At 41.2% G+C, this 26,335-nt stretch overlaps 1 protein-coding gene across 1 annotated transcript; it reads left to right on the top strand.

Annotated features, from left to right (window-relative positions):
• The first annotated feature begins 335 nt into the window (after positions 1–335).
• Positions 336–23,019, top strand: MTCH2 (mitochondrial carrier 2). The gene is made up of 13 exons (XM_079928413.1): positions 336–623; positions 3,131–3,215; positions 3,360–3,466; positions 10,455–10,481; positions 10,680–10,742; positions 12,600–12,657; positions 12,918–12,969; positions 13,408–13,467; positions 14,862–14,955; positions 15,954–16,001; positions 16,928–16,995; positions 19,192–19,267; positions 21,187–23,019. Exons 1-13 carry the CDS (start codon positions 537–539, stop codon positions 21,271–21,273), a joined length of 912 nt encoding a protein of 303 aa, XP_079784539.1. The 5' UTR covers positions 336–536; the 3' UTR covers positions 21,274–23,019.
• The last annotated feature ends 3,316 nt before the right edge of the window (positions 23,020–26,335 follow it).

Raw genomic sequence — 26,335 nt, forward strand, 5'->3', positions numbered from 1 at the left:
ACTGAATGAGTACATGTATAGCAACCCCCGATGGATTCATTTTTCAAACTTATCTAGTTTTGCTGGCCATTAGATTGTTTATGATTCTGATGGTGAATACTCTTTGGAGCTTATGTTGCTGATGCCAAAAGGGCAAGGGCAGAAGCAAAGAACATGGACGAATCCTTTCCAATTCATTTCACTCCTGTGACCTTGCCTTTGCCGTCAGGGTCACTCCCCACCGCCACGCCCATTCTTCTGCCCCCGGATGCTTCCAGCCTGCGCAAGCGCAGGAGAAACTGCTGTTCCTAGTGGAGGGCGCGGATTCCACCCCAAAACGCATGCGCCCCGGGCTCGCAAGCCCCGCCCCGACCTCTGCGCCCGCTCGCGAGCCCTTGCCAATTCTCGGGGCGGGGACTGCGCGGGGAGACGCGCGCCGGTGCGTGCGTGCTCCCGGGCCGCGGGCGGGCCAGTGAAGCTGGCGGCCCTGGCACGTGACCCCGGATCGGCGTGGTAGCTTGGTGGCTCCGTCTGTCTGTCCGTCCGCGGGTGCCATCATGGCGGACGCGGCCAGTCAGGTGCTCCTGGGCTCCGGTCTCACCATCCTGTCCCAGCCGCTCATGTACGTGAAGGTGCTCATCCAGGTATGAGTCGTCGCCTTTCCCTTCCTCGCCCGGCGCCCTGTTCGGTCGCCGCTGCCCAAGGCGCCTGAGAACCGGCTCCAACCTTCAGGGCCTTCAGTCTCCTGAGATGCTGCTCCTTCTTTGCTGCCCGCCCCTTCCTTCCCGGCAGGGACGACTTCCACCGCCCGCTGAGCTCCCACTGCCCGTGGGCCTTCCCGAGGTCTCGCCTCCCAGCCAAGCCGTGAGGCCCGCTCCTTTCCTGGTATCCGGCTGCCGCCCTGCCCTGCCCTGCCCTGCCTGATGGCTCCCCTGAACTTTGTTTTCTCTTCCCTGAGGTTGATCCTGGCTGGGCGCCGCCAAGGGCTTCCCAACCTTTCTTTCTCCGCTGCTCTGAAATGAGCATCCTTCTCTCCGCCCCGGCCCCAAACGCAAGACGTGAAATCTGTTGAAGACAAATTTGAAATTCGAGGGGAGCCAACACCTTATTAGCTTTTGTTTTCTCTTCTTTTGTTGCTGTTACTACTGCTCTTCTGTTCTGAGATTTAGCACCAGATACCCAGAGAAACACAAGGAGTTCATTCAGAAGTGATAATCAAGCGGTTGATGAGTCACATTTCGGAAGGATCCACTGAACCCTCTTCAGCAGCAGCCCATGTGGCTCATGACAGTGAAAAGTCACGTGTCAGAGTGATGTGAAATAGTTCAGTTGAAAGTTTTATCGAGTTTAAGTATATATGTTAGTTTCTAATATACTGTGAAATAATTCTTAAATGGTATTTTATATTCACAGGCAAGTTTGCCCGGTTTTAGCTGACTATAGACCATTAGGTAGTATTGTTCAGTTGCCTTTCTGAATTTCCCTGTAACGGGCAGGTATTCATTTTTTTAACTTTTGTTGAGAGTTGACGTAATTACATCATGCATAGTACCAAGGATAGAACCCCTGTCCTCACCATCTGCCTTTCTGTCAGAAATATGCAAGACACTAGGGAAGGCCTCATTTTTTATTTTTGAGTTAATGATACTAATCTATATTATGTGTTGCTGAGTTGACCCTTGTGGATTCAGAACCTATATGTAAAAAACTATTGTAAAATAAGTTGTTTAAAGTAAGAACGAAGGGAATTCCCTGGAGGTTCAGTGGTTAGGTAGGACTCCACGCTTTCACTGCTGAAGGCCCAGGTTTAATCCCTCATCTGGGAACTAAGATCCCCGCAAGCCACTAGAGGCGGCCAAAAAATAAAAGAAAGAAAGAACAAAATCTTTGAAATGTATTGTGACATCTAAAACAGAATTGGCACATTTGCAGCTAGATAATATCTGAGGTAAAAGCATTTTTCAGTAAATCTGATACAAGCCCATTACTCAGTCCTTATCCAGGAGACAAGATTTTCTAATGACATTCAGAGCTCTTGCCTCAAAAACTCCTTAATCCTTATTGCACAACATGCTTGTGTTGCCAAGTGTCTCAGGGGTTTTGGTGAAATTCCCAAATACTCAGTTTTAAAAATAATTGCACAGTGACACTTTCAGGAGTTCTTTAATTGAACAGGTTGAGAATCACAGCAGGAGAGTCAAAACCATGGCCGACAACGTTCATTCTCTCAAGTATCCCTTTGGCACTAAAGAGTCTGAATATATTGTAGAAATAAAATGATGACATTAATTCTAAAATGACTCGTTAGATTGTTCATGACAGTCTGCTCCTTTAACATGGACTTATTAGCTTGTAATTATTTCCCAAATGAATTATCCCCAGCTGTATCTGCATTTGCCTTTTGAGTGGTTTGTTTTGCTAGCCAAATATGAAGCTGTTGCTGGCTTAGTCTTCTCACTTTGTCCGGATATTAAAAATGTGCTTGATTTTCTTTAGAAAATATTTTTGAGCGTCCTCAGTAAACTGTAGCTTTGTTAACACAAAAATTCCCTTATTCTATTTTTAGATTGATGCCAGTCTATCTCAGCTACATGGTTTACTTTGTAGAATTTGAACCAAAAGAAAACTTGGAGTTTATTGAAACCAGTCTTTTTTTTTTCTTTTTCTTTTTCTTTTTTTTTTTTTTTTTTTTGCGGTACGTGGGCCTCTCAGTGTTGCGGCCTTTCCTGTTGCGGAGCACAGGCTCTGGACGCGCAGGCTCAGTGGCCATGGCTCACAGGCCCAGCCGCTCCGCGGCATGTGGGATCCTCCTGGACCGGGGCACGAACCCGTGTCCACCACATCAGCAGGCGGACTCAACCACTGCGCTACCAGGGGAGCCTGTAACCAGTCTTAAACAAGTGACAAAATTAAAAACAAAACAAAAAAAACACACCAGAACTGACAAGGATGATACTTCATCACTGTCTTGGAAAATATACACTGCATTTTAACTTGCGTTAAAAATTATAACTCTAAAATATATATATATATATATATATATATATATATATATATATGAAACTCTAAATTTGTTCTTTATTCAAGACCTTGCAACTCAGGCATTCCTGGGAATGTTGCTTAGTATTGATTTAGTCTCTTGTTTTTAAAGGTGGGATATGAGCCTCTTCCTCCAACAATAGGACGAAATATTTTTGGGCGGCAAGTTTGTCAGCTTCCAGGTCTCTTTTGTTATGGTAAGTGTCTTTGATTTATTTGGAATTGGAGGACATTGAAGGGTGTGATAGGAGTTAAAGAATATATAGTAAGCATGTTTCCTTGAAATTTCTATGTAACCATTACTTTCAACTAGAATGTAAATCTCCTACTTGTGTTCTTAGCTCAGCACATTGCGAGCATCGATGGGAAGCGTGGGTTGTTCACAGGCTTAACTCCAAGACTGTGTTCAGGGGTCCTTGGAACTGTGGTCCATGGTAAAGTTTTACAGGTAAGAAGAAAATCAGTCCATCTTCCCATAGATTTAGATAACCTTTTCTTTTTTTTTTAACATCTTTATTGGAGTATAATTGCTTTACAATGGTGTGTTAGTTTCTGCTTTATAACAAAGTGAATCGGCTATACATATACATATGTTCCCATGTCTCCTCCCTCTTGGGTCTCCCTTCCATCCTCCCTATCCCACCTCTCTAGGTGGTCACAAAGCATTGAGCTAGATAACCTTTTTTTTTTTTTTAATTTATTTATTTATTTTTGGCTGCATTGGGTCTTAGTTGCTGTGCATGGGCTTTTCTCTAGTTGCGGCGAGTGGGGACTAGTCTTCATTGTGGTGTGTGGGCTTCTCATTGCCGTGGCTTCTCTTGTTGTGGAGCACGGGCTCTAGGTGCACGGGCTTCAGTAGTTGTGGCTTGCAGGCTCTAGAGTGCAGGCTCAGTAGTTGTGGCGCATGGGCTTAGTTGATCTACGGCACGTGGGACCTTCCCGGACCAGGGCTTGAACCCGTGTCCCCTGCGTTGGCAGGCGGATTCTCAACCACTGCGCCACCAGAGAAGCCGTAGATAATCTTTTACGTACAATTTGATCAAGAGCAGTTTCAAAGATATACGTCTTTACATCCTTGGCCTTTCTTCCTCTTGAAAAACATTTACTTGAAATACCCATTCTTAATTCTTTCCTGGGAAGCAAGGAGAATTTGTATAAAATGAAGTAATTGATTTTGATCTACACAAGCTTCTTCCTCTGGACCAGTTGTTCTGAGCAGAAATTAAGTACACTCATTTGAGCTCCTGTGTAGCTCATATTATTTCTTTGGAGGAGGAAGGAAGCTGGTTAAAACATACATTTCTTTCTCATGTTATTTTCCTCTTATTCCTAGTGTTACTCCTAGTAAATGTTTTCTGTTACAAATTTATTTTTTTTTAAACTTAACAAGATAAACGTTAAAGTAGGATAGTGTTTAATTGTGACTGTTTATTTCAGTAGTACTCAGTACAGGGAATTCCCTGGCGGTGCAGTGGTTAGGATTCCACACTTCCACTGCAGAGGGCATGGGTTCGATCCCTGGTCAGGGTACTGAGATCCCACAGTCTGCAAGGCTTGGCCAAAAAAAAAAAAAAAACCACTGCCGATAATAATTGGTACAATCCTCCATGTATATTTAATGTTGGCCCAATTCTACTTTTTTATCATTTGATGAGCAAGTCGTGGTGGTGTTAATCAGTTTCATGATCTGATTGGCTTAGGTTTTAAATTCTCTTCAGACTTTGTTGAATTGAGTTGGGGAGGTTTTCCAGTTAGTTCCTCACATGGAAGCAGTTTTGTTATTCATTGTACTTACTCTTGTCGTCATGCCTGTGGACTGAATGTTAGAAGCAGCGTTTTGGGTGGCCCGTGGGTCAGAGTGATGGAGTTTTAATGGGCCGATGTTTTTGGTGGATTGATTACTACTCTTTTCCAGCCACACTGTACTTTGGCTCAGTGGAAGCGTTCCTGTTACCTAAATGAGGTTTAGATTTTCATGTGGGAAAGTAGTTGTCATCTAGTTCAAAGAGGTTTATGTATAGACCAAGAGTGAAATTACTGCTTGAGATCAAGTTAAGGAAAAGTAAGACAAACTTGAGGTAACCAAGTACCTGAATTAATTGTTTCACATGTAGCCCGATGAAATAGAACAGGGTATTGGTACTATAGTTAGTATCAAAAGCAACTAATACAATCAAGAAGAAAGACCAATTCAGGTCTTTCTGAACAAGAAAGAGTTCTGTATATCTGAACAAGAATTAAATTGAAATGTGTTCAGAATAATGTAGAAGAGACAGGTTGAAAATTTTATTAATGGAGTGAAAACCAAAGTCTAGAAATGAGTGAGGATTTTTAAAAACTCCTGAAACTGTTAGAATTAATTCTGGCCAAAGACCTGGAATTTGACCAAAAACCGTCATTTCGCTTAATCATGTTGTTTGTTCTCTTTCCTCTGATTTTATTTTTAAAATGTAATTCTTTTCGTAAAAGACAGTGTTCTCTATTTTTTAAATCTGGTTATGACTAGGAGGTCAGTTGTCTGGTTCTTGTATTTCACCTAGCCCATCTTCTATTTCTGAAATATCCCACAAGTAATATTTCCTCTTCCAGTGCAGTCTGAGCTCTTGCAGTTTCATGTTCTCTTCTCCAGAAGAATAAAGCATCTTCTCTCTTGCTTGGTTTAGAAACAGTCAGATACAAAAGGAAAAGTGAGGTGGTTTCAGCTATTCAGACTTAGCACCAATTCTCTGTTCTTTGTACAGTGAAGAAAAGCATCTTGCCCTAATTTGGTATTAGACCTGCTTTTTCCGTGAAAAAGCCCTGAGGCTTTTTCCATAGCCTTAGTCCTAAGCTATGTTTTGTGTTTTTTGGTTTTTTTTAATTTATTTATTTTACTTTTGTCTGCGTTGGGTCTTTTGGCTGCACACGGGTTTTCTCTAGTTGCAGCGAGCAGGGGCTACTCTTCGTTGCGATGTGCAAGCTTCTCATCGTGGTGGCTTCTCTTGTTGCAGAGCACCAGCTCTAGGTGCGCAGGCTTCAGTAGTTGTGGTGCGCAGGCTTCAGTAGTTGTGATATGCAGGCTCAGTAGTTGTGGCGCGTGGGCTCAGTAGTTGTGGCTCAGGGGCTGTAGAGCACGGGCTCAGTAGTTGTGGTGCATGGGCTTAGTTGCTCTGCAGCGTGTGGGATCTTCCTGCACTGGGGCTTGAACGTGTGTCCCCTGCTATATGTGTGTGTTTAGTAAATAATGTTCTTGGATTTGGATCATCGTGTTTTCATTGTCATTTGTCTCTAAGTATTTTTTGATTTCTTCAGTGATCTCTCGGTTATTTAGTAATGTATTGTTTAGCCTCCATGTGTTTGTGTTTTTTACGATATTTTTCCCTGTAATTGATTTCTAACCTCATAGCATTGTGGTCAGAAAAGATGCTTGATATGATTTCAACTTTCTTAAATTTACTGAGGCTTAATTTGTGACCCAAGATGTGATCTATCCTGGAGAATGTTCCACGCGCACTTGAGAAGAAAGTGTAATCTGCTGTTTTTGGATGGAATGTCCTATAAATATCAATTAAATCTATCTGGTCTATTGTGTCATTTAAAGCTTCTGTTTCCTTATTAATTTTCTATTTGGATGATCTGTCCATTGGTGTAAATGAGGTGTTGAAGTCCCCCACTATTATTGTGTTAACTGTCGGTTTCCTCTTTTATAGGTGTTAGCAGTTGCCTTATTTATTGAGTTGCTCCTGTGTTGGGTGCATATATATTTGTAATTGTTATATCTTTTTCTTGGATTGATCCCTTGATCATTATGTGGTTTCCTTCCTTGCCTCTTGTAACATTCTTTATTTTAAAGTCTATTTTATCTGATATGGGTATTGCTACTCCAGCTTTCTTTTTTTTTTTTTTTTTTTTTTTTTTTTGCGCAGTACGCGAGCCTCTCACTGTTGTGGCCTCTCCCGTTGCGGAGCACAGGCTCCGGATGCGCAGGCTCAGCGGCCATGGCTCACAGGCCCAGCCGCTCCGCGGCATGTGGGATCTTCCCAGACCAGGGCATGAACCCATGTCCCCTGCATCGGCAGGCAGACTTTCAACCACTGTGCCACCAGGGAAGCCCCCCAGCTTTCTTTTGATTTCCATTTGTATGCAATATCTTTCTCCATCCCCTCACTTTCAGTCTGTATGTGTCCCTAGATCTGAAGTGGGTCTCTTGTAGACAGCACATATATACAGGTCTTGTTTTTGTATCCATTCAGCCAGTCTGTGTCTTTTGGTTGGAGCATTTAATCCATTTACATTTAAGGTAATTATCAATATATATGTTCCTATTACCATTTTCTTAATTGTTTTGGGTTTGTTTTCATAGGTCCTTTTCTTCTCTTGTGTTTCCCAGTTAGAGAAGTTCCTTTTTAGCATTTGTTGTAGAGCTGGTTTGGTGGTGCTGAATCCTCTTAGCTTTTGCTTGTCTGTAAAGCTTTTGATTTCTCCATCGAATCTGAATGAGATCCTTGCTGGGTAGAGTAATCTTGGTTGTAGGTTCTTCCCTTTCATCACTTTAAATATGTCATGCCACTCCCTTCTGGCTTGTAGAGTTTCTGCCGAGAAATCAGCTGTTAACCTTATGGGAGTTCCTTTGTATGTTATTTGTCATGTTTCCTCATTCTATGAGGCCACCATCACCCTGATACCAAAACCAGACAAAGAAACTACAAAAAAAGAAAATTACAGACCAATATCACTGATGAATACAGATGCAAAAATCCTCAACAAAAACTAGCAAACAGAATCCAACAACACATTAAAAGGATCATACACCATAATCAAGTGGGATTTATCCCAGGGATGCAAGGATTCTTCAATATACGCAAATCAAGCAATGTGATACACCATATTAACAAACTGAAGAATAAAAACCATATGATCATCTCAATAGATGGAGAAAAAGCTTTTGACAAAATTCAACACCCATTTATGATAAAACCTCTCCAGAAAGCGGGCATAGAGGGAACCTACCTCAACATAATAAAGGCCATATACAACAAACCCATAGCAAACATCATTCTCAATGGTGAAAAACTGAAAGCATTTCCTCTAAGATCAGGAACAAGACAAGGATATCCACTCTCACCACTGCTGTTCAATATAGATTTGGAAGTCCTAGCCACAGCCGTCAGAGAAGAAAAAGAAAGAAAAGGAATACAAATTGGAGAAGAAGAAGTAAAACTGTCACTGTTTGCAGATGACATGGTACTATACTTAGAGAATCCTAAGGATGCCACCAGAAAACTACTAGAGCTAATCAACGAATTTGGTAAAGTTGCAGGATACAAAATTAATGCACAGAAATCTCTTGCATTCCTATACACTAATGTTGAAAAATCTGAAACAGAAATTAAGGAAACACTCCCATTTACCACTGTAACAAAAAGAATAAAATACCTAGGAATAAACCTACCTAGGGAGACAAAAGTCCTGTATGCAGAAAACTATAAGACACTGATGAAGGAAATTAAAGATGATACAAACAGATGGAGAGATATACCATGTTCTTGGATTGGAAGAATCAATATTGTGAAAATGACTATGCTACCCAAAGCAATCTACAGTTTCAGTGCCATCCCTATCAAATTACCAATGGCATTTTTTACAGAACTAGAACAAAAAATCTTAAAATTTGTATGGAGACACAAAAGACCCCGAATAGCCAAAGCAGTCTTGAGGGAAAAAAATGGAGCTGTAGGAATCAGACTCCCTGACTTCAGACTATACTACAAAGCTACAGTAATGAAGACAATGTGGTATGGGCACAAAAACAGAAATAGATCAATGGAACAAGATAGAAAGCCCAGAGATAAACCCACGCACTTATGGTCAACTAATCTATGACAAAGGAGACAAGGATATACAATGGAGAAAAGACCGTCTCTTCAATAAGTGATGCTGGGAAAACTGGACAGATACATGTAAAATAATGAAATTAGAATACTCCCTAACACCATACACAAAAATAAATAAAATGGATTCGAGACCTAAATGTAAGACAGGACACTATAGAACTCTTAGAGGAAAACATAGGCAGAACACTCTTTGACATAAATCACAGCAAGATCTTTTTTGATCCACCTCCTGGAGTAATGGAAATAAAAACAGAAATAAACAGATGGGACCTAATGAAACTTAAAATCTTTTGCAAAGCAAAGGAAACTACAAACAACGAAAAGACAACCCTCAGAATGGGAGAAAATATTTGCAAACGAAGCAACGTACAAGGGATTACCCTCCAAAATATATAAACAGCTCATGCAGCTCAATATTAAAAAAAAAACCCAATCCAAAAATTGGCAGAAGACCTCAATAGGCATTTCTCCAAAGAAGACATACAGATGGCCAAGAAGCACAGGAAAAACTGCTCAACATCACTAATTATTAGAGAAATGCAAATCAAAACTACAATGAGGTATCACCTCACACCGGTTAGAATGGGCATCATGAGAAAAATCTACGAAGAACAAATGCTGGAGAGGGTGTGGAGAAAAGGGAACCCTCTTGCACTGTTGGTGGGAATGTAAAGTGATACAGCCACTAGGGAGAACAGTATGGAGCTTCCTTAAAAAAAACTAAAAATAGAATTACCATATGACCCAGCAATCCCAGTACTGGGCGTATACCCAGAGAAAACCATAATTCAAAAAGACACATGCACCCCAATGTTCATTGCAGCACTATTTACAATAGCCAGGTCATGGAAGAAACCTAAATGCCCATCGATAGACGAATGGATAAAGATGATGTGGTACATATATACAATGGAATATTACTCAGCCATAAAAAGGAACGAAATTGGGTCATTTTTAGAGACATGGACGAATCTAGAAACTGTCATATAGAGTGAAGCCAGAAAGGAAAACAAATATCATACATTAACACGTAAATGTGGAACCTAGAAAAATGGTACAGATGAACCGGTTTGCAGGGCAGAATTTGAGACACAGATGTAGAGAACAAACTTATGGACACCAAGGAGGAAATGAGGCGGGGCCGGGGGTGTGGTGGTGTGATGAATTGGGAGATTGGGATTGACATATATATATACTAGTATGTATAAAATGGATAGCTAAAGAACCTGCTGTATAAAAATAAATAAATGAAATTCAGAAATTCAAATAAATAAATAAAAATAATGTTCTTGGATTTTTGCTTTGCTTTGTTTTCCTTTTTCTTCTTTTAGATAAGCACTTTTATGAGCTGACCAATCAGTATGTTAAATTTAGCAACAAGATCATCTTAGAGACACTTATTTCCAAGTGTTAATTAGAAGTAGAAATTAATTGGAGATTTACAGCCAAAAAAATCAACTATTTTAATTTCTGCCAATCAGTAGAGTTTTCATTTTATGTTCTGTCTCAATAACACTATGATAGCCCTAATCATCCTTTCTTTTCTTTTCTCTTCCTTTGTAGCATTACCAGGAGTGTGACAAGGCTGAGGTATGTTGGAGCCAGTTTCTATGCATGAGTCCATTTTCCCTGCAAGCTACTGTTGCTCTCTGGTCCTCTTTAGGAAAAGGGACAAGCAGTCAGCTTTCCTTTCATCATAGAGAGTGTTGGTATACAGGATGGCCACCAGTGTGAACAGTTCTATTTAAAACCATCAACATATCTATCTACTTTCATTTTGATTTCCAGGAGTCAGGATCTGGAAATGTACTGAAAGAAGTTTCATCTTCCTTTGACCGAGTTATCAAGGAGGTAAGGTGATCATGATTTCTCTAAATCAGAGCGAGCTGGCAGTTGTGGAATCAGGATCATCAGGCCTGTATGTTCAGTGTCTGTTCCAAACAAAATTAAACTTTCAATTTAATATGGACTTACTGCATGTAGAACATAAAGAGAGAAAAAAGCATTGCTTGCTGTTTGGAATTTCAAGGAAACAATTTGCCCACTCATCTTTAAAATTGAAGAGGTACTGAAACCTCTTATAATAGAGTTGGAAATCTCTGGCCCAAAAGTATTAAAATAGTGGCCAGGGCCTTTGTGTGTTGGATATTATATATCCAGAAATGCTTTTACAACATTATTCTGACTTTGAGATGTCCTTATCGTCCATTTCCCACTCCTGTCTTCTGCCATTGGAGTTTGTTGCATGCCTGACTTAATAATACTCTTTTATTTCTAGTCTTTACATTATCTAATTGTCTATAGAGACGTCACAATTTTTCATTGAAAACTGCCTTCTAAAGTATATATCACTGAACAAACATCGCTATAGGCCAAGATGTCAGATGAGTCAACTTTGTTTTTTGTAAATTTTCGTGAAGTGATTTTATTTAAAAGTAGAGATGCATGTATTACTATGTGTTTTATATTTTCTTAACTTTATTTAGTTCATCGTAAGGCTCTTAGAACTACCATTAGAGTAGGGGTGAGATCTCTTAACTAAATGAAGGTAATGTTTAAATGCAAAAACGAACGACGGACCTGCTATATTTACAGCCTACCTCCAAGTATTGTGATTGAATTTTTTACTAACCTCTTTACAGAGTCCTAGACAAGAAAGATAAGCTAGGGTAAATATAGAGCTCTAAGATACTGCACAGTTACGGGGCTGTGGTCGAAAAACAGATGAATGTCGTTGTGTTCTTGAGACGTTGGTATAGATTAAATAGAGCCTGACATTTGTCAAGTGTAGATATCAGAGTATCAGAGTCTCTAAAATCACTCACAATGAGAGAGCAACTTAATAGTCTAAATACCGGCCTCATAGTTGTTTGTTTGTTTGTTTGTTTGAATTTATATTTTTATTTATTTATTTTTGGCTGCGTTGGGTCTTCGTTGCTGCGCGTGGGCTTTCTCTAGTTGCAGCGAGCAGGGGCTACTCTTCGTTGTGCACAGGCTTCTCATTGCAGTGGCTTCTCTTGTTGTGGAGCACGGGCTCTAGGCGCTCAGGCTTCAGTAGTTGTGGCATGTGGGCTCTGTAGTTGTGGCTTGCAGGCTGTAGAGCGCAGGCTCAGTAGTTGTGGTGCATGGGTTTAGTTGCTCCACAGCATGTGGGATCTTCCCAGACCAGGGCTCGAACCCGTGTCCCCTGCATTGGCAGGTGGATTCTTAACCACTGCGCCACCAGGGAAGCCCCAAGCCTCTTAGTTTTATTCCAGCTAGGTTACTGTTTGCTGGTGACTTTCCCTGTTTCTTTTTTTTGGCCACACCATGCAGCATGTGGGATCTTAGTTCCCGACCAGGGATCGAACCTGCACCCCATGCATTGGAAGCGCGGAGTCTTAACCACTGGACCTCCAGGGAAGTCCTTTTCCCTGTTTCTTTGCTTTTGTTTTTCTCATCTGTAAATTTGAGAAGATAACAGAAACGTGCTTTGCAGAGAAATTTTGAGATGTAACTATAACAGTATTGAAATCCATGAGTGAAAGCTGTGCTAGAATGATAGTGTATTATATTGCATCCCATTCAGGCTACTCTTCCTGACTCCAGGAAGGGCAGGAGTGCTCTGTCACTCACTCTCTTATTCTACAGTGTCCACCCACATGACTTCTCTCAGGAATTTGAGGGTCATTTATTTAGATTTCACAAGTGTGTGTTGATTCTTTCTAGACAACTCGAGAGATGATGGCTCGTTCTGCTGCTACTCTCATCACACATCCCTTCCATGGTATGTTTGCAGTTGATAACTGAAATCTGAATTTTTATCTTTCTTTTATATCACCGTCTCTCCTGACTACTTAGATAGGTTGACATGGGAGTTCACTAAAGTACCTTGCCTGTGTGTTTTCTGTTTGCTTGTTTTGGCTTTTATCCAATTTATCCAGATAGCAAAGTGTCTTTAGGTGGGAAAACCTTTTTTTTTTTTCCCCCAGGGCTATTAAAATTTATCTCGATGTAGCCTAAAAATCTTTTCTCTGTGTTCTATAGTGATCACTCTGAGATCTATGGTACAATTCATCGGCAGAGAATCCAAGTACTGGTAAGTGTTTCTGTTTTCAAGTATTCAGGGAGATCTGTTGAAGCCAAAGTATTAGAATAATAATACTTTACACTTTTATGATGCCTTAGAGCTTATAAAACAAATTCATGTATCTTATATCATTTGATCTACACACAAAAAAAACAGTAAAATCGAAGAAAAAGGCCCAGACAGGTTTAGGAGCCTCCCAGGACCTCAGGGTAAGTTGCAGGACCACTGAAGCCAGAATTCACCCTGACTGCCTGTGACCACACCCTTAGGTATTAATATCTCCACTTCTATCTCTAAATGCAACCGTCTTTGCAGAGTGAGGGTGGTAGAAAAGGGAGCAGGGGTGGAGGTATAAGTTTCACCTTGTCAGAAGTGGTAACTGAATATTTTTTTTAATAGCTCCAAAATAATCTTAATGTATTTTATGTTTCTTTCTTCTGAACCTAGTGGACTTTGTGACTCCATAGCAACTATCTATCGGGAAGAGGGCATCCTAGGATTTTTTGCGTGAGTAAATTACTGATTTGTGCATGTGATTTTTGTGTGAGTAGAAAGCTTTGATGAGAACGAGGACATAACTCCTTGTTTAAACCTCAGAGAAAATGTACTCTCTGGGTTTAATTCATGTTAAACTCCATTTAGGCCCATCTGACTTAAATTCTCTTGTAAAGATCCCAAACTTTTGCTCTGCACATCTAAAATGTGTGAAATGAGGGTTTTGTTTTTTTTTTAAATAAATTCATTGAAGTTTCTACCCCTACAGTGAGTTCTCAATTACTATATAGTTGATAAAATGAGGAAAGTTAGTTTTTGAAAAATGGAAAATTATCTAACATGTATCTTCTTTATCCTGAGGGAATACGTTTTTGCACTATATTCATTCCCTTGAATTTACTTTGGAAGAACTTAGGCTACTACCCTTGTTCTTCTGTTAACAACAAAAACCGCATTATTAACTAAATGGTCCTTTTTAATTTTCAGTGTTTCCACATACTTGATTTTATGTTTGAGTATCATAAATACTCTGGGAAATAGGCAAGACAGCTATTATTATTCTCATTTTAGAGATTTAAAAAAAACTGATGCTCTGGGAAGTTCATTTGCTGCCCATCACATAGCTGATAAGTGGTAGAAGTGGCATTTAAACGCTGGTCTTCAGTCTGTGAGGTAATGTGTGTCCCACTCTTCCACACTGCCTCACCTTGGTTAACTAGGCCCTGGAAACATGTTTTTTTTGTGTGTGCATTTTTTTTTTTTTTTTTTTTTTTCTTTTTGCGGTACGTGGGCCTCTCACTGTTGTGGTCTCTCCCGTTGCGGAGCACAGGCTCTGGACGCGCAGGCTCAGCGGCCATGGCTCACGGGCCCAGCCACTCCGCGGCATGTGGGATCTTCTCAGACCGGGGCACGAACCCGTGTCCCCTGCATCAGCAGGCAGACTCTCAACCACTGTGCCACCAGGGAAGCCCTGGAAACATGTTTTTTGATGCCCTTCACCTGTATCTGTGTTTGGGCCATTCTCATTTTGTAATTTTTCTCATCTTTTGCCCTGCCAAATTTGAATATCAAGTAGTTTAGCAATAATCATATTTAAGTCTCTTCTCCGAAATAGGCACATTTTTTGCCTCCTTGCTTATAGTTATTAATAGTAAGCTGAATCATTGGCCATATCTTAGAGGGGTACAGCTGACCTGCATTTTTTAAATGAGAATAAAAGTCATTAGAGATTAGCCTCAAGAACAGTTATATTAACTAGAATGAATTGGTTAAGTTCTCGTATTCAGTGTCTTTTCAGTTCTCTAGAATGTTTTGAAATTAATTCTTTGAGAAGTGTTTATATTGAGTGAATTATCTTATTGCTGATCACATTTCTTGGTGCTTACTTTTATTTTTTCTTCATGTAGGGGTCTTATTCCTCGCCTCCTAGGTGACATCATTTCTTTGTGGCTCTGTAACTCACTGGCCTACCTCGTCAATACTTATGCACTGGACAGTGGGGTAGGTTGTGCCCTTGAGATGTGCTGGTGCGGACTTCATTGTATCCACCTGGCAGCTAGGTTAGCTTTAAAGTAAGATGGCAGTTGGTGTGCCAGACTCATCATTATATAGCTATATATTAATAGTCAAAATTTTAAAGGCTAATGTAGTGCCCTATAGTGTTTACTATAGAGAGATGCACCTAGAAAGTCCCTAGGGTGGGGCAGAGTGAGCCTAAGAGTCTACCTTTCTCCATGCTGCAAGGAGATCACTTCTTTATTGATGCCTAATGTTAGAGGACACCATGAAGCAGGATAGTTTTATAGTATATGCAGGTGTTTCATCTAATCTGAAGTGTTAAGGGGACTCCTGTATTGGGCTTTCTAGAAACCTTAGCCTGGGGGCGGGGTGGGGGGTGAGAATCAGCCTTCCCTAAAAGCAGTGTTTCTCCAGTCTCAGCAGTTGTATACCTCTTTGAACACAGTTAGCCCCAAAGCATGGTGGGAACTAGGACACCCCCAGGCCAGGGGTAGGACTAAAAATCCACGTGCTTGGTTTCTTGAGTACTGAGACTGATCTTCCCCACAGCATCTGGTACACAGCTAGGTGTATACGGAGGGAGTGACTTGTCCCTCAGTATACCGTCAGTGTTGTTTCCAGGGATTGTATCAATATTTCTAGGACATCGGAAAAGGTTACCAATCTCATTTCTGTTGTTTTTGAAATCGGTTACCAATCTCATTTCTGTTGTTTTTGAAATCCTGAGGCTATTATATTTGTTCCAAGCCATCCTAGCCTAATATGAACTTGTCTGTTAATGTTGAACCAAGTTGATCATTTTGATCACTGCCTTTTTATGCTCATAATGTTTTATGTTTTCATCCTCTAAATTAATTTTCAAGTTGTCAAAGAAACTAATAATGCAGAGATAGAATATATTGATATGGTTGGGGATAATTAAGTGTTATATCAGCTTAATTTTCTTACTCGTTCTAATAAAGGCTTTCTTCCTGTTCTAGGTTTCCACCATGAATGAAATGAAGAGTTATTCCCAAGCTGTCACAGGAGTAAGTTTTTAAAAATCCTTTTAGCCTTTTAGGAGTAGGTTTGTTTGTTTGTTTAATATTTATTTATTTGGCTGTGCCGAGGCTTATTTGTGGCACGTGGGATCTTCGTTGCGGCATGCAGGATCTTTAGTTGCGGCATGTGGGATCTAGTTCCCTAACCAGGGATCAAATCCAGGCCCCTTGTATTGGGAGCGTGGAGTCTTAGCCACTGGACCACCAGGGAAGTCCCTTTTTAGGAGTAGTTTTCTTTTCTTCTCTTCCCTTCTCTTTTCTTTTCTTTTCAATTTCTTTGTCGTCACTGCTTTAAAGCAACCAGCTGTCTCACAGGAAAGTCTCTCAAATTTATTAATATTTTTCAGAGGTAAGAATAACCCAGAATCCCTGCATCACAGTAACAGTAATAACAAGCCTACATAGTGTGGTGCTGTTCAGCTTTCAGAGGGGTAAGTGGGCACTTCTCATCACAGATCTGCCCCTGCTTCTCACTGTATCGTGCTGAACCTGTATTGGAAACTTCACGCTCTTCAATCATGTGGAGTCTTCCAGTAGTTGACTTTTGAAGTAGTTTCCATTGTCTTTGGAAGGATATTCATGTTGTCTTGTTTTCTTCAGGGCTATTTTGAAATGCTTATTGTATTTAGTTGTATTTACTTTTAAATGATGAAGTTCAGTTTTATTTGAATGTGGGCTCAATCACAGAATAAGAGAAGCCTTCTGGTCTTTGGTTAAAAGGTTGCATGTAGTGGTATGGTAAGAGGAGGAAACATCTGCAGGCTCAAAAACGTGTAATTTAGTCTCTCCTGGGTTACTGAGAAAGCAAAACCAATGTTGGAGTATTTGACCACAGTGGCACTAAGACTAAGGGAGGAGAATAAAGGAGACTAGGAATGACTTAGTAACTTAGCTGTCTTTTTACTCTTTTACAGTTTTTTGCCAGTATGTTGACGTATCCCTTTGTGCTTGTCTCTAATCTTATGGCTGTCAACAACTGTGGGTAAGTAAGTGCCTTGCGTTTCTTATCTTAGTAGTTGGCTGCCTGTATGCCTGACAGGTAGGGCAGTCCTGGGAGAAATTTGGGGAGGATAGTACAGTTGTTGCTGTTAATAGATTTCCCAAATTTTTCTCTGTCTGCCCCATGTACCAGCAGTCCCATCAATTTGTATTATAAGCAGCCACTTCATATCCTTTTTTGGAACAGAGAAGGGCACAAATAATATTTCTCAAGCATTTATAAATAATATGCACTTGCCAGTAGTCTAGGTTCTTTTCTGAAAAGGGTGGGAAAATTACCAAATTACTCTACTTTCACATTTAAAAAAAAAAAAGAACTTTTTTATTTGTTTTTTGCCACGAGGTGCGGCATGCAGGATCTTAGCTCCCTGACCAGGGATCGAACCCATGCTTCCTGGATTGGTAGCGCAGAGTCTTAACCACCGGACCGCCAGGGAAGTCCCTCCTTTATTTATTTATTTATTTTTTTTGCGGTACGTGGCCTCTCACTGTTGTGGCCTCTCCCGTTGCGGAGCACAGGCTCTGGACACGCAGGCTCAGCGGCCATGGCTCACGGGCCTAGCCACTCCACGGCATGTGGGATCTTCCCGGACTGGGGAAGAACCTGTATCCTCTGCATCGGCAGGTGGACTCTCAACCACTGTGCCACCAGGGAAGCCCCCTCCTTTATTTTAAGTCCTTATCCTCTCTTTCGAAGTTACAAAAGGTATGTCAGGGATTGAATGACAACCTGTACCTGTTTTTCCTCAGGGCTTCACGGAGAAAGTGAGTTTTCAAGTAAGAAAAGTAGGAAATTTGGTTGAAAATGGAAAGTTTCTTGACCTTTCATATACTGGCTGGGGAAGGGGTGGGTGTGGTGTTGGACACCACTGATTTCCAGCTTCTAGGTGCCATCTGACTCTACCAGGTTGGACAGAAGTTTTGCCTCTTTTTTTTTAATTAAAAAAATTTTTTTTTAGCCACGCTGCACGGCTTGCAGGATCTCAATTCCCCAACCAGGGATCAAACCCCTGCAGTGGAAGCACGGATTCTTTTTTTTTTTTTTTAATATTTATTGATTAACAAATATTTATTGAGTATATATGGTGTACTGCTATAAAGTGAACGGTGGTTTTTGGGTTTTTTTTAATTTATTTTATTTTCGGGTGTGTTGGGTCTTTGTTGCTGTGTGCGGGCTTTCTCTAGTTGTGGTGAGCGGTGGCTACTCTTCATTGCAGTGCGTGGGCTTCTCATTGCGGTGGCTTCTCTTGTTGCAGAACACGGGCTGTAGGTGCACGGGCTTCAGTAGTTGCAGCACGCGGGCTCAGTAGTTGTGGCTCGTGGGGCTCTAGAGTGCAGGCTCAGTAGTTGTGATGCACGGGCTTAGTTGCTCCACAGCATGTGGAATCTTCCTGGACCAGGGCTCAAACCCATGACCCCTGCACTGGCAGGTGGATTCTTAACCACCGCGCCACTGGGGAAGCCCGGAAGCACGGATTCTTAACCACTGGACCGCCAGGGAAGTCCCAGAAGTTTTGCCTCTTGATTTATTTCAAAACTCTGTTCCTCTGGAGTACCTGCCACAATATGCCATTATACATGTCATTGTTTTCAAACAAGATATCAAATTGATAGCTGTGTGGAGTTTGTTTTGTGATTTGTGGAGCGGCTGCCACATTTCGGCCCAGAGCAGGCTTGAAGGATTAGTTAAGTGTGTTGTTGTTGTCTTTGTTGTTGTTACTATTATTATTTGCAGTTTTTGAGAGAGGAAGTGATAAGGGGTTATACCTGAGTAAGAGCATGTAGCCACCACCATTTCACACCACTGTCCATTGTCAAGTTTGGAGTCTTTTGAATACTACTTAGTTTTAAAATTCCCTTTCCCTGCTTTTTAATCATATAATTACTATGTTCTAGGATTTCATTTGTCCACAAAATTTAAACCTAGATGTTTTAGAAAGTACATAACTGGTTCAAGTTTCTGTTTCTGTTATGTTGATTCAAAACCTAAATGTAAGGGAGGGCGATCCGTTTTGGATGCTCAGTGTTTCCCCTGCTCCAATAGAATTTGTTTCTTCAGAACTAAAATTGCTTCTCAGGGAACTTTCCAGGAAGAATATTTTGACAAAGATTTACTGTGCTCTTGAGAGAATGTTTTATAAATGTTGACTTCAGTAGCTAACCTGTTATTCTGTTTCAGGCTTGCTGGTGGATGTCCTCCCTACTCCCCAGTATATTCTTCTTGGATAGATTGCTGGTGCATGCTACAAAAAGAGGTACTTCTCTCTCATTCTCTGTCTCCCTCCCTCCCTCTCCCCTCCTCGTATTTTATTTTGTTTTGTTTTTGTTTTTTTTCTTAAATGTCTCTGGAATCCCAGGTTAATTCTTGTAGGTTATCCTTTAGTTACCAATTAATGTACCCTTTTCAATGTTCCATATGTCACTCTGGCATAGTAATAAAATGTACTGCTTGGAAATCAGGAGAGGTAGTGGAGAATTAAGAATTCCTAGATGTGATCTGGAAGCCATTTGAGTGATCACATTCAAATTACAAATAAGGTCTGGGTAGACAGTTATCCTGGTTGTTAAAATGACGCCCTTGATTTCAGATTATTTTTTCCAACCTCACCTTTTTGTAACTTTTCAGAATCTCCTAATATGTTCAGGTGTTTTCCTACAGTATTTAGAGAAGCTGAGAAATAAAAAGTTATTTACCTATGACATTATTTGTCACAATGTTGTTGAAAGGGCTGATCTCTTACTTCTAGAGTCATGTTAGTGGATGATTTTGTCCAGACTCCAGTTGTGAGGTGTAGGTCATCTCCAACCAAAAGTTCTTGACGAATCTAGGCAGAGCTTTATTAGGAACCAAAATGATAAATGGCTTGGGCTAAACTTAACATGGACTCACTAGAATGGCCGTCAGTTGAAAGCTGTTTTTGACTGGGAAGCGCTCTTTAAAGGGTTGTAGAAGAAGTTGTATGAGGAGACTCTTCGTTGCATTATATGATAGCACCGGTGACACATACGAGAAGGACCTTTGTTCACAGGGCGCAGGGTTCCCAGCCTGCACTCTGAACGCAAAGGCCTAGGTGCTGCTGGGGGGGCTTTTGCTCAGCGAGCCCAACAAGCCCTGCTGTGAACCCAGGCCAGGACACTTGGGTGGTTGCCAGGCAGACCTCACGTGAACATCTGGGTTTCATTCTGAGTTTTACATTCTCGGTGTTACAGTGTCCTTTTGTGGTCCCCGTTTACAAGGAAAGGTGGCCCTTCTTTCCCCACTTCCTAACCAGCCCCCGGCTATACGAAGGAAGCAAATAGAAAATTAGTAGGGTATCAGACACCTTACCTAGGGAACGGTTAGTCCTTTAAATGCTTAAGACAACAGCAAATCTTAACTGAGCACTTACTGTATATGAGGCATTATGCTAAGAGTTTTTCATGTATCAGCTCACGTAACCGTCAAAACAGCCGTGTGAGGATAGGTACCGTTCTTTATCATCCCACCTCACATATGAAGAACGGGGACTTTGAACGGTTAAATAATGCCAATTATGTAACCCAAGGTCACACGGCCAGTGTTTGGGAGAGCAGGATCTACATGCAGGCTGTCTAACTTCAGAGTCTACTCATTTAAACTCACAACATTACTACTTTAGTTATAAGATTTTCTAAGTACTCCCTAGAGATCTACCATTCCATTCAAAACAAATAAAAGCTGGCACAGGGACTTCCCTGGCGGTCCAGTGGTTAAGACTCCACGCTTCCACTGCAGGGGGCGCAGGTTCAATCCCTGGTCAGGGAACTAAGATCCTATGTGCCACGCGGTCAAAGAAACAAAAAAACAAAAGCTGGCACTTGACTGCGTGATAGGACTGTTCTCAACACTTGATATGAATTGACTTGATAATCCAGCTAGCTAGCAAGTGGCAGAGCCAGAATCCAAGCTGGGAATTCTGTCTAAATAAGTAAGAAATACTTGCCTTTATCGGTGTGTCAGAATTGTAGTTAATTCCACAGAAGCTCAGCTTAAGTGAGAGAATACAAACTGCTACTCTGTAGTGATGGTCTCGGTTTTATCCTGGTCATTTTAGTCATGTTTCTCAGAAGTCTGTCCAGTTGTCTCTGCTGATTTGGACTGGCTGACCTCATTTTCACACTAGACTTTATTTGTTTGTGTTTTTTTTTTTTCCAGGGAAATATGAGCCGAGGAAATAGCTTGTTTTTCCGGAAGGTCCCCTTTGGGAAGACTTATTGTTGTGACCTGAGAATGTTAATTTGAAGATGTGGGGCAGGGACAGTGACATTTCTATAGTCCCAGATGCACAGAATTATGGGAGAGAATGTTGATTTCTATACAGTGTGGCACGCTTTTTTAATAATCATTTAATCTTGGGAAAATGGAGGTGTTTGGTGTCTGCCTTTTTTTGTTCTTTTTCCAGCACAACATAATTTACCACTGATATTCCCCCTTTAGTTATCCTGAAACATTTTTACTCCAGATTATTTTACTTAAAAGAAAGAAGTTGCATTTACCTAAAGGTACAGGCAGGTTGTCATGCAATTTGAGTCTTAATTTAAGGCTTTGTAAAGTGAAGAGTACAATCCTGTGAAGAAAGAGAAGTAATTGTTTGAAACGTAAGAAAATGAATAAGGCAAATGATATGGGAGGTTATAAGTTGCCGTTTTTTTAGTAGACCTTAAAAACTCAGCAGCGTCCACCAGTCTGTCTCCCGGTATATTCTTCTAAGCACATTTAATTAACCCTGTCTCTCATACTTCAAAGAAAGGACAACACTGCTAATCTACCCTAGAAAAATCTCTGCGTGAGGCATCCATGCCTTCAGTCTGTTATTGCAAAGCAATAAATTGTGTTGCCAACAACAACAAAAAAGGACAATTAGAATATAAGCAAGATTTGGAAAGGAAGCATAATGGCTTTTTTTTCCCAAAAGAAATTCTTATTATATAAAATATGAAAAGCAAATACTGCGGCATTGGTCCCCTTCTCTAAGAGCTAAGTCTTTGCCAATCCCTAAATTACATCATTATACAGTTCTAATTGTATATAATCTTTTGTGCTTCTGTTTGTTATTTTGTTTGCTTTTTGTTGTTGCAGAAGGTGAGTAGTTTGTTTTTCATTCCTAATGACACACTTGGAAGGTATACTTGTAACTTCACGTCTGGTAATGCAGACGTAAGTCCACCACCTTGCATGTCATACCCTCAGTTAGGCATGGTAGCGTTCAGAAGAGGGGGGAAAAAATCATTTTAGAAGGGCATAAATTTCCACTGAAACATAAAGATCTTATTTACTCAGGCCTTTTAGAAGCGGGTTAAAATGCTCTAAAATGAGAAAGCATTTGGTTTCACTTACTTAAATCCACTGGGTTGTTGCCAAATGAATAAGCATTGAATTTGCTCTTTCTCAGAAGAATTTGCTACTTCCCTATCAAAGCTGCAGCACCCACAATATTAGAGTGGGCGTGCAGGGTCTTCTCCCTCCCCCGGGGTTTAGGAATGTAGCCTGAAGCTCCCAAGTAGCTTACCTTGAAATGTCTTTGATGTCTCTTTGTCTCAAAAAGGAATGTAAATTTTATATTCTATTCAATAGTATCTGCATTTGTTTTAATATAAAAATGTTTTGCATTACCTACTTTTTTTCCCCAAAAAAATCTTCAAGTAAAGATGATCTAGGAAAATGTGCCATGTTTATTATCCTGTGGCTTCTGTTCTCATACATGCTACTACGCCTGCCTAGTTGAGAAGCTTGTCTGACTGTGAGAACCAGTCCACCACCAGTGGGCGCCAAGGCTTTGGTTTTGCCTATGAAAGTCGGGCTGTGGAAAAATTTCACCAAGGCCTGGCATTATTCAGAGTACTGGCTGATCAATCTAACTGCGTCCAAGCTATAAGTCCCATAAGAGTGCTATACCCGTGGTCCTCCATAAAATTTTATAAGCTGTTAACATACTCAGAGTCTGAAATTTATTCAGGGGCTAGTAAATGCAGGTAGGTAGGTACTCTTAAGATACGCATGCAAGGGCTTCCCTGGTGGCGCAGTGGTTGAGAGTCCGCCTGCTGATGCAGGGGACATGGGTTCGTGCCCCGGTCCGGGAAGATCCCACATGCCGCAGAGCGGCTGGGCCCGTGAGCCATGGCCGCTGAGCCTGAACGTCCGGAGCCTGTGCTCCGCAACGGGAGAGGCCACAACAGTGAGAGGCCCACGTACCGCAAAAAAAAAAAAAAAAAAGATACACATGCAAAAAATACCGAACTGACTCATTATATATGTAAATCATGTAAACCTAGATAAGGATTATCTAGTAAGCTGCACTTGTGAAACTGGGCAAGTGGTTTGCTTTGGCAGTACTGAGCTAAGTTGCCAGGAAATATTCCCTCTGGGGACTCCTGCTGGTCATTGAAGCTTGACTGAAGAAAAGAATGTGGGGTTTCCTGGAACTTTGGGGTGCTTGTAAAAGTACCAGGGTATACAAGCAACCTTAGGATGAAAGAAACTTTAAATATGGTCCTATATCCCAGCTAAACATACCCTAGCTTTGCTATGATTTCCTACTTAAGAAATGTCTTCCTTTCCCCCTCCCCATTGAAATTTTTCTTATATGGTAAAGTTCAGCTCTAGTGCCATCTCCTTGTGAAGTCTCTCTTAGTCCTCCCAACCAGATGAGATCTTTGCCTTCAAACTTCTCCCCTAAGTCTCGTAATTATACTGCAAACTAAACTGACAAAACAAACTACATCCAACACCAAGTTCAAGGCTGACACAGCAGTGGCATTACTTCTCTCTGATCTGAAAATATGTGAAAAAAAATTATATTTGGCCCTTTAAAACAGGCGCACCAAAACAACCTCACTGGGCTTTATAGGAAAACTAGCTGGTGAAGTAGCAGTGCATGAAGTCGGGTCAGTTGAAGGTACTGTGGCAGGTAAGGGGAAGCAAGAAGAGAGAACAGTAGGGAGTAATGACTGCCAAGCCATAAGCTTTAGTTCTCATAAGCTTTGGTAGAGTAGGTATGTCCACTTTAGAAATAAAGAAAATGAGACTCAGATTAAGTAACTCATTCAAAATTATACAGCTAGTAAGTTTTAGAGGAGAGTTCAAACCTGACTCTTTCAAATTCCAAGGCATGTTTACTGTTTCATAGAAGCAATGAAATGCTGAGAATAAAGTAGCCAGTGAACCAAATGATAAGTGATCCGTCTGAGGACAAAGGCCCTGCCTTTTAGTCAGATCAGTGAACCAGAGAACAAGCCTCCCACAGAATAGAGTAGAATGGTCTTCAATCAGGAAAGATACACTTTTTGCCTCTGCGGAATAAGTAGGTGAAGCAACTGAAAATAGAGATGATCACCATTACTTTTCTATACTATCATGATTTATGCGGATGGAAAGCTAAGTTACTGTACAGGAAGGATTTTTTCCCAGAAATACCATTAGTCCAATGTATTGGAACTCCTACTATGTTTGAAGGTTAACATTTTTTGAAAGTGATTTACATGTCAACTCCTCAATGGATTCTTTTCTTATGGCCATGCCCTGTGACTTGTGGGACCTTAGTTCCCCAATCAGGGGTTGAACCTGAACTGTCGGCAGTTGAAAGCATAACCACTGGACCACCTGGAAATTCCCTCGGTGGATTCTTCTAGAACATCCTTGCATATTGGATGGGTTCATTCAGGATGCTGCCCTAAGTGCCATGGTAATTTGTATCTTTGGAGATTTTTTGTTTTGTTTTTGGGGGGGGGGGTTGGTTTTTTTGGCCATGCCATGTGGCTTGCAGGATCTTAGTTCTCTGACTAGGGATCAAACCCGTGCCCCCTGCAGTGGAAGTGTGAAGTCCTAACCACTGGACTGCCAGGGAATTCCCATGGAGTTTTTTTTGGTTTTAAATACAAAGTTGTGTGTTTTATCTCCCATGGAGAGATTTTTTTTAGGCTTATTTAAGGATGTCACATTTTATGTTTTCCACCTCCATTGATCCCTCGTCTTATCTCTTCAGACTTGAGAGAATTAGAATCTTGAACTCTGATTTTTGTCCTAGAGGGAAAGTTGCAAATGAAAGGTTCTTTTGCCACCAACTAAAAAAAAAAAAAAAAACCTTTTTTTCAGGAGACTGTCTTAGAGGGTAACAGCAATCAGTTTTCTAAAGCAACTAAAAGTGTTTCCCCTCCGACCAGTTTTGTGCATATGAGTCAGCCTCATCTGTTTGCTGTCCTGGGAGGCAGGTCTTCCACACTCACGGCCATAATTCCATGGCCGTGAGATGAAATGTTGAAAAGCCCAGTTGCCTCACTTTCGTAAGTGGATTCCTCTGCAGTCGGGACCCCAAATCTGTCTGGGACCAATTAGCCAGCATTTGTATTAAAACCACAGTTGTTCCAGCACCAATTTACTGCCACCCTGAAAAAGAGTGTTTTCAAATAGATTCAGATTAGCACCACACCAAAATATGGCTGGAGAACAGTGCTTTGGAGCGTGTCAAGGAAAAGGGGGAGAAACAAAAATGTGCCCTGGAGGAGCTCTTGAAGACTCGCCAACTTCCCAAGAGGGAGAGCAAATAATGATACAAACCCTGCCCCCTCCCAAACCCAAGATGACACCATTGGTGAGAGAACCTTTTCTAGCACCAGTTTTTGCCTCACTAAGGCAGCCAGAAGAATGGACTGTTCCCTGGTAATGCCACATTTCCATGGAAAAATCTATCAGGCTTTGCAGTTTATTTCCAAACTGAGGAGCCAGAGGTGAGATAAGGACAGGAAACAGAAGTGCGCCTAGTCGCTTTCTATCCCGTCTGCACCCCTGCCCTCCTGGCATCCCAGAGACTGGTGAGAGTGTCCTTTGGCTGGAAACAAAAAAGGAGGGTGAAAAGGGAAACAACAGAGCCGTACCTCACTTCAGACTGCTCACCCCCTCCTGGAATTCAGCATTTCATGCCCTTCCTTCCCTGAGGGGCCCACATTTAGAGTTTATAAATACAACCCTCAGTTACTGAGTGCAAAGCCCTGGGTTGTGGGCAGTGGAGGATGTAATAAATCTCTGCCTCCTCCATGGCATTACTGGGAGCTGAGGAAGGGACGCAGTCTGGCGAGAACATAAAAACTAAGAATGTTGGGAGGATTAAATGGAACCATGTGTAAGAAAGCAAAGCCTGGTACACTGAAAGGGTTCTCACCGAGTCTCCCGAACACTTGCTGTGATGGGTGTTGGACAGGCAGGATGTGCCAGAAGTTGAAACCAAGCTCCCTGGGATCCACAAGAGGAAAAGCTGACATCCAGTTAGGGGAACTCAGGGAAGACTTCGTGAAGGAGTAGCACTTGACCC

The sequence above is a fragment of the Stenella coeruleoalba genome (genome assembly GCF_951394435.1).
Source record: "Stenella coeruleoalba genome assembly, chromosome: 8".
Classification (NCBI taxonomy): Eukaryota; Metazoa; Chordata; class Mammalia; order Artiodactyla; family Delphinidae; genus Stenella; species Stenella coeruleoalba.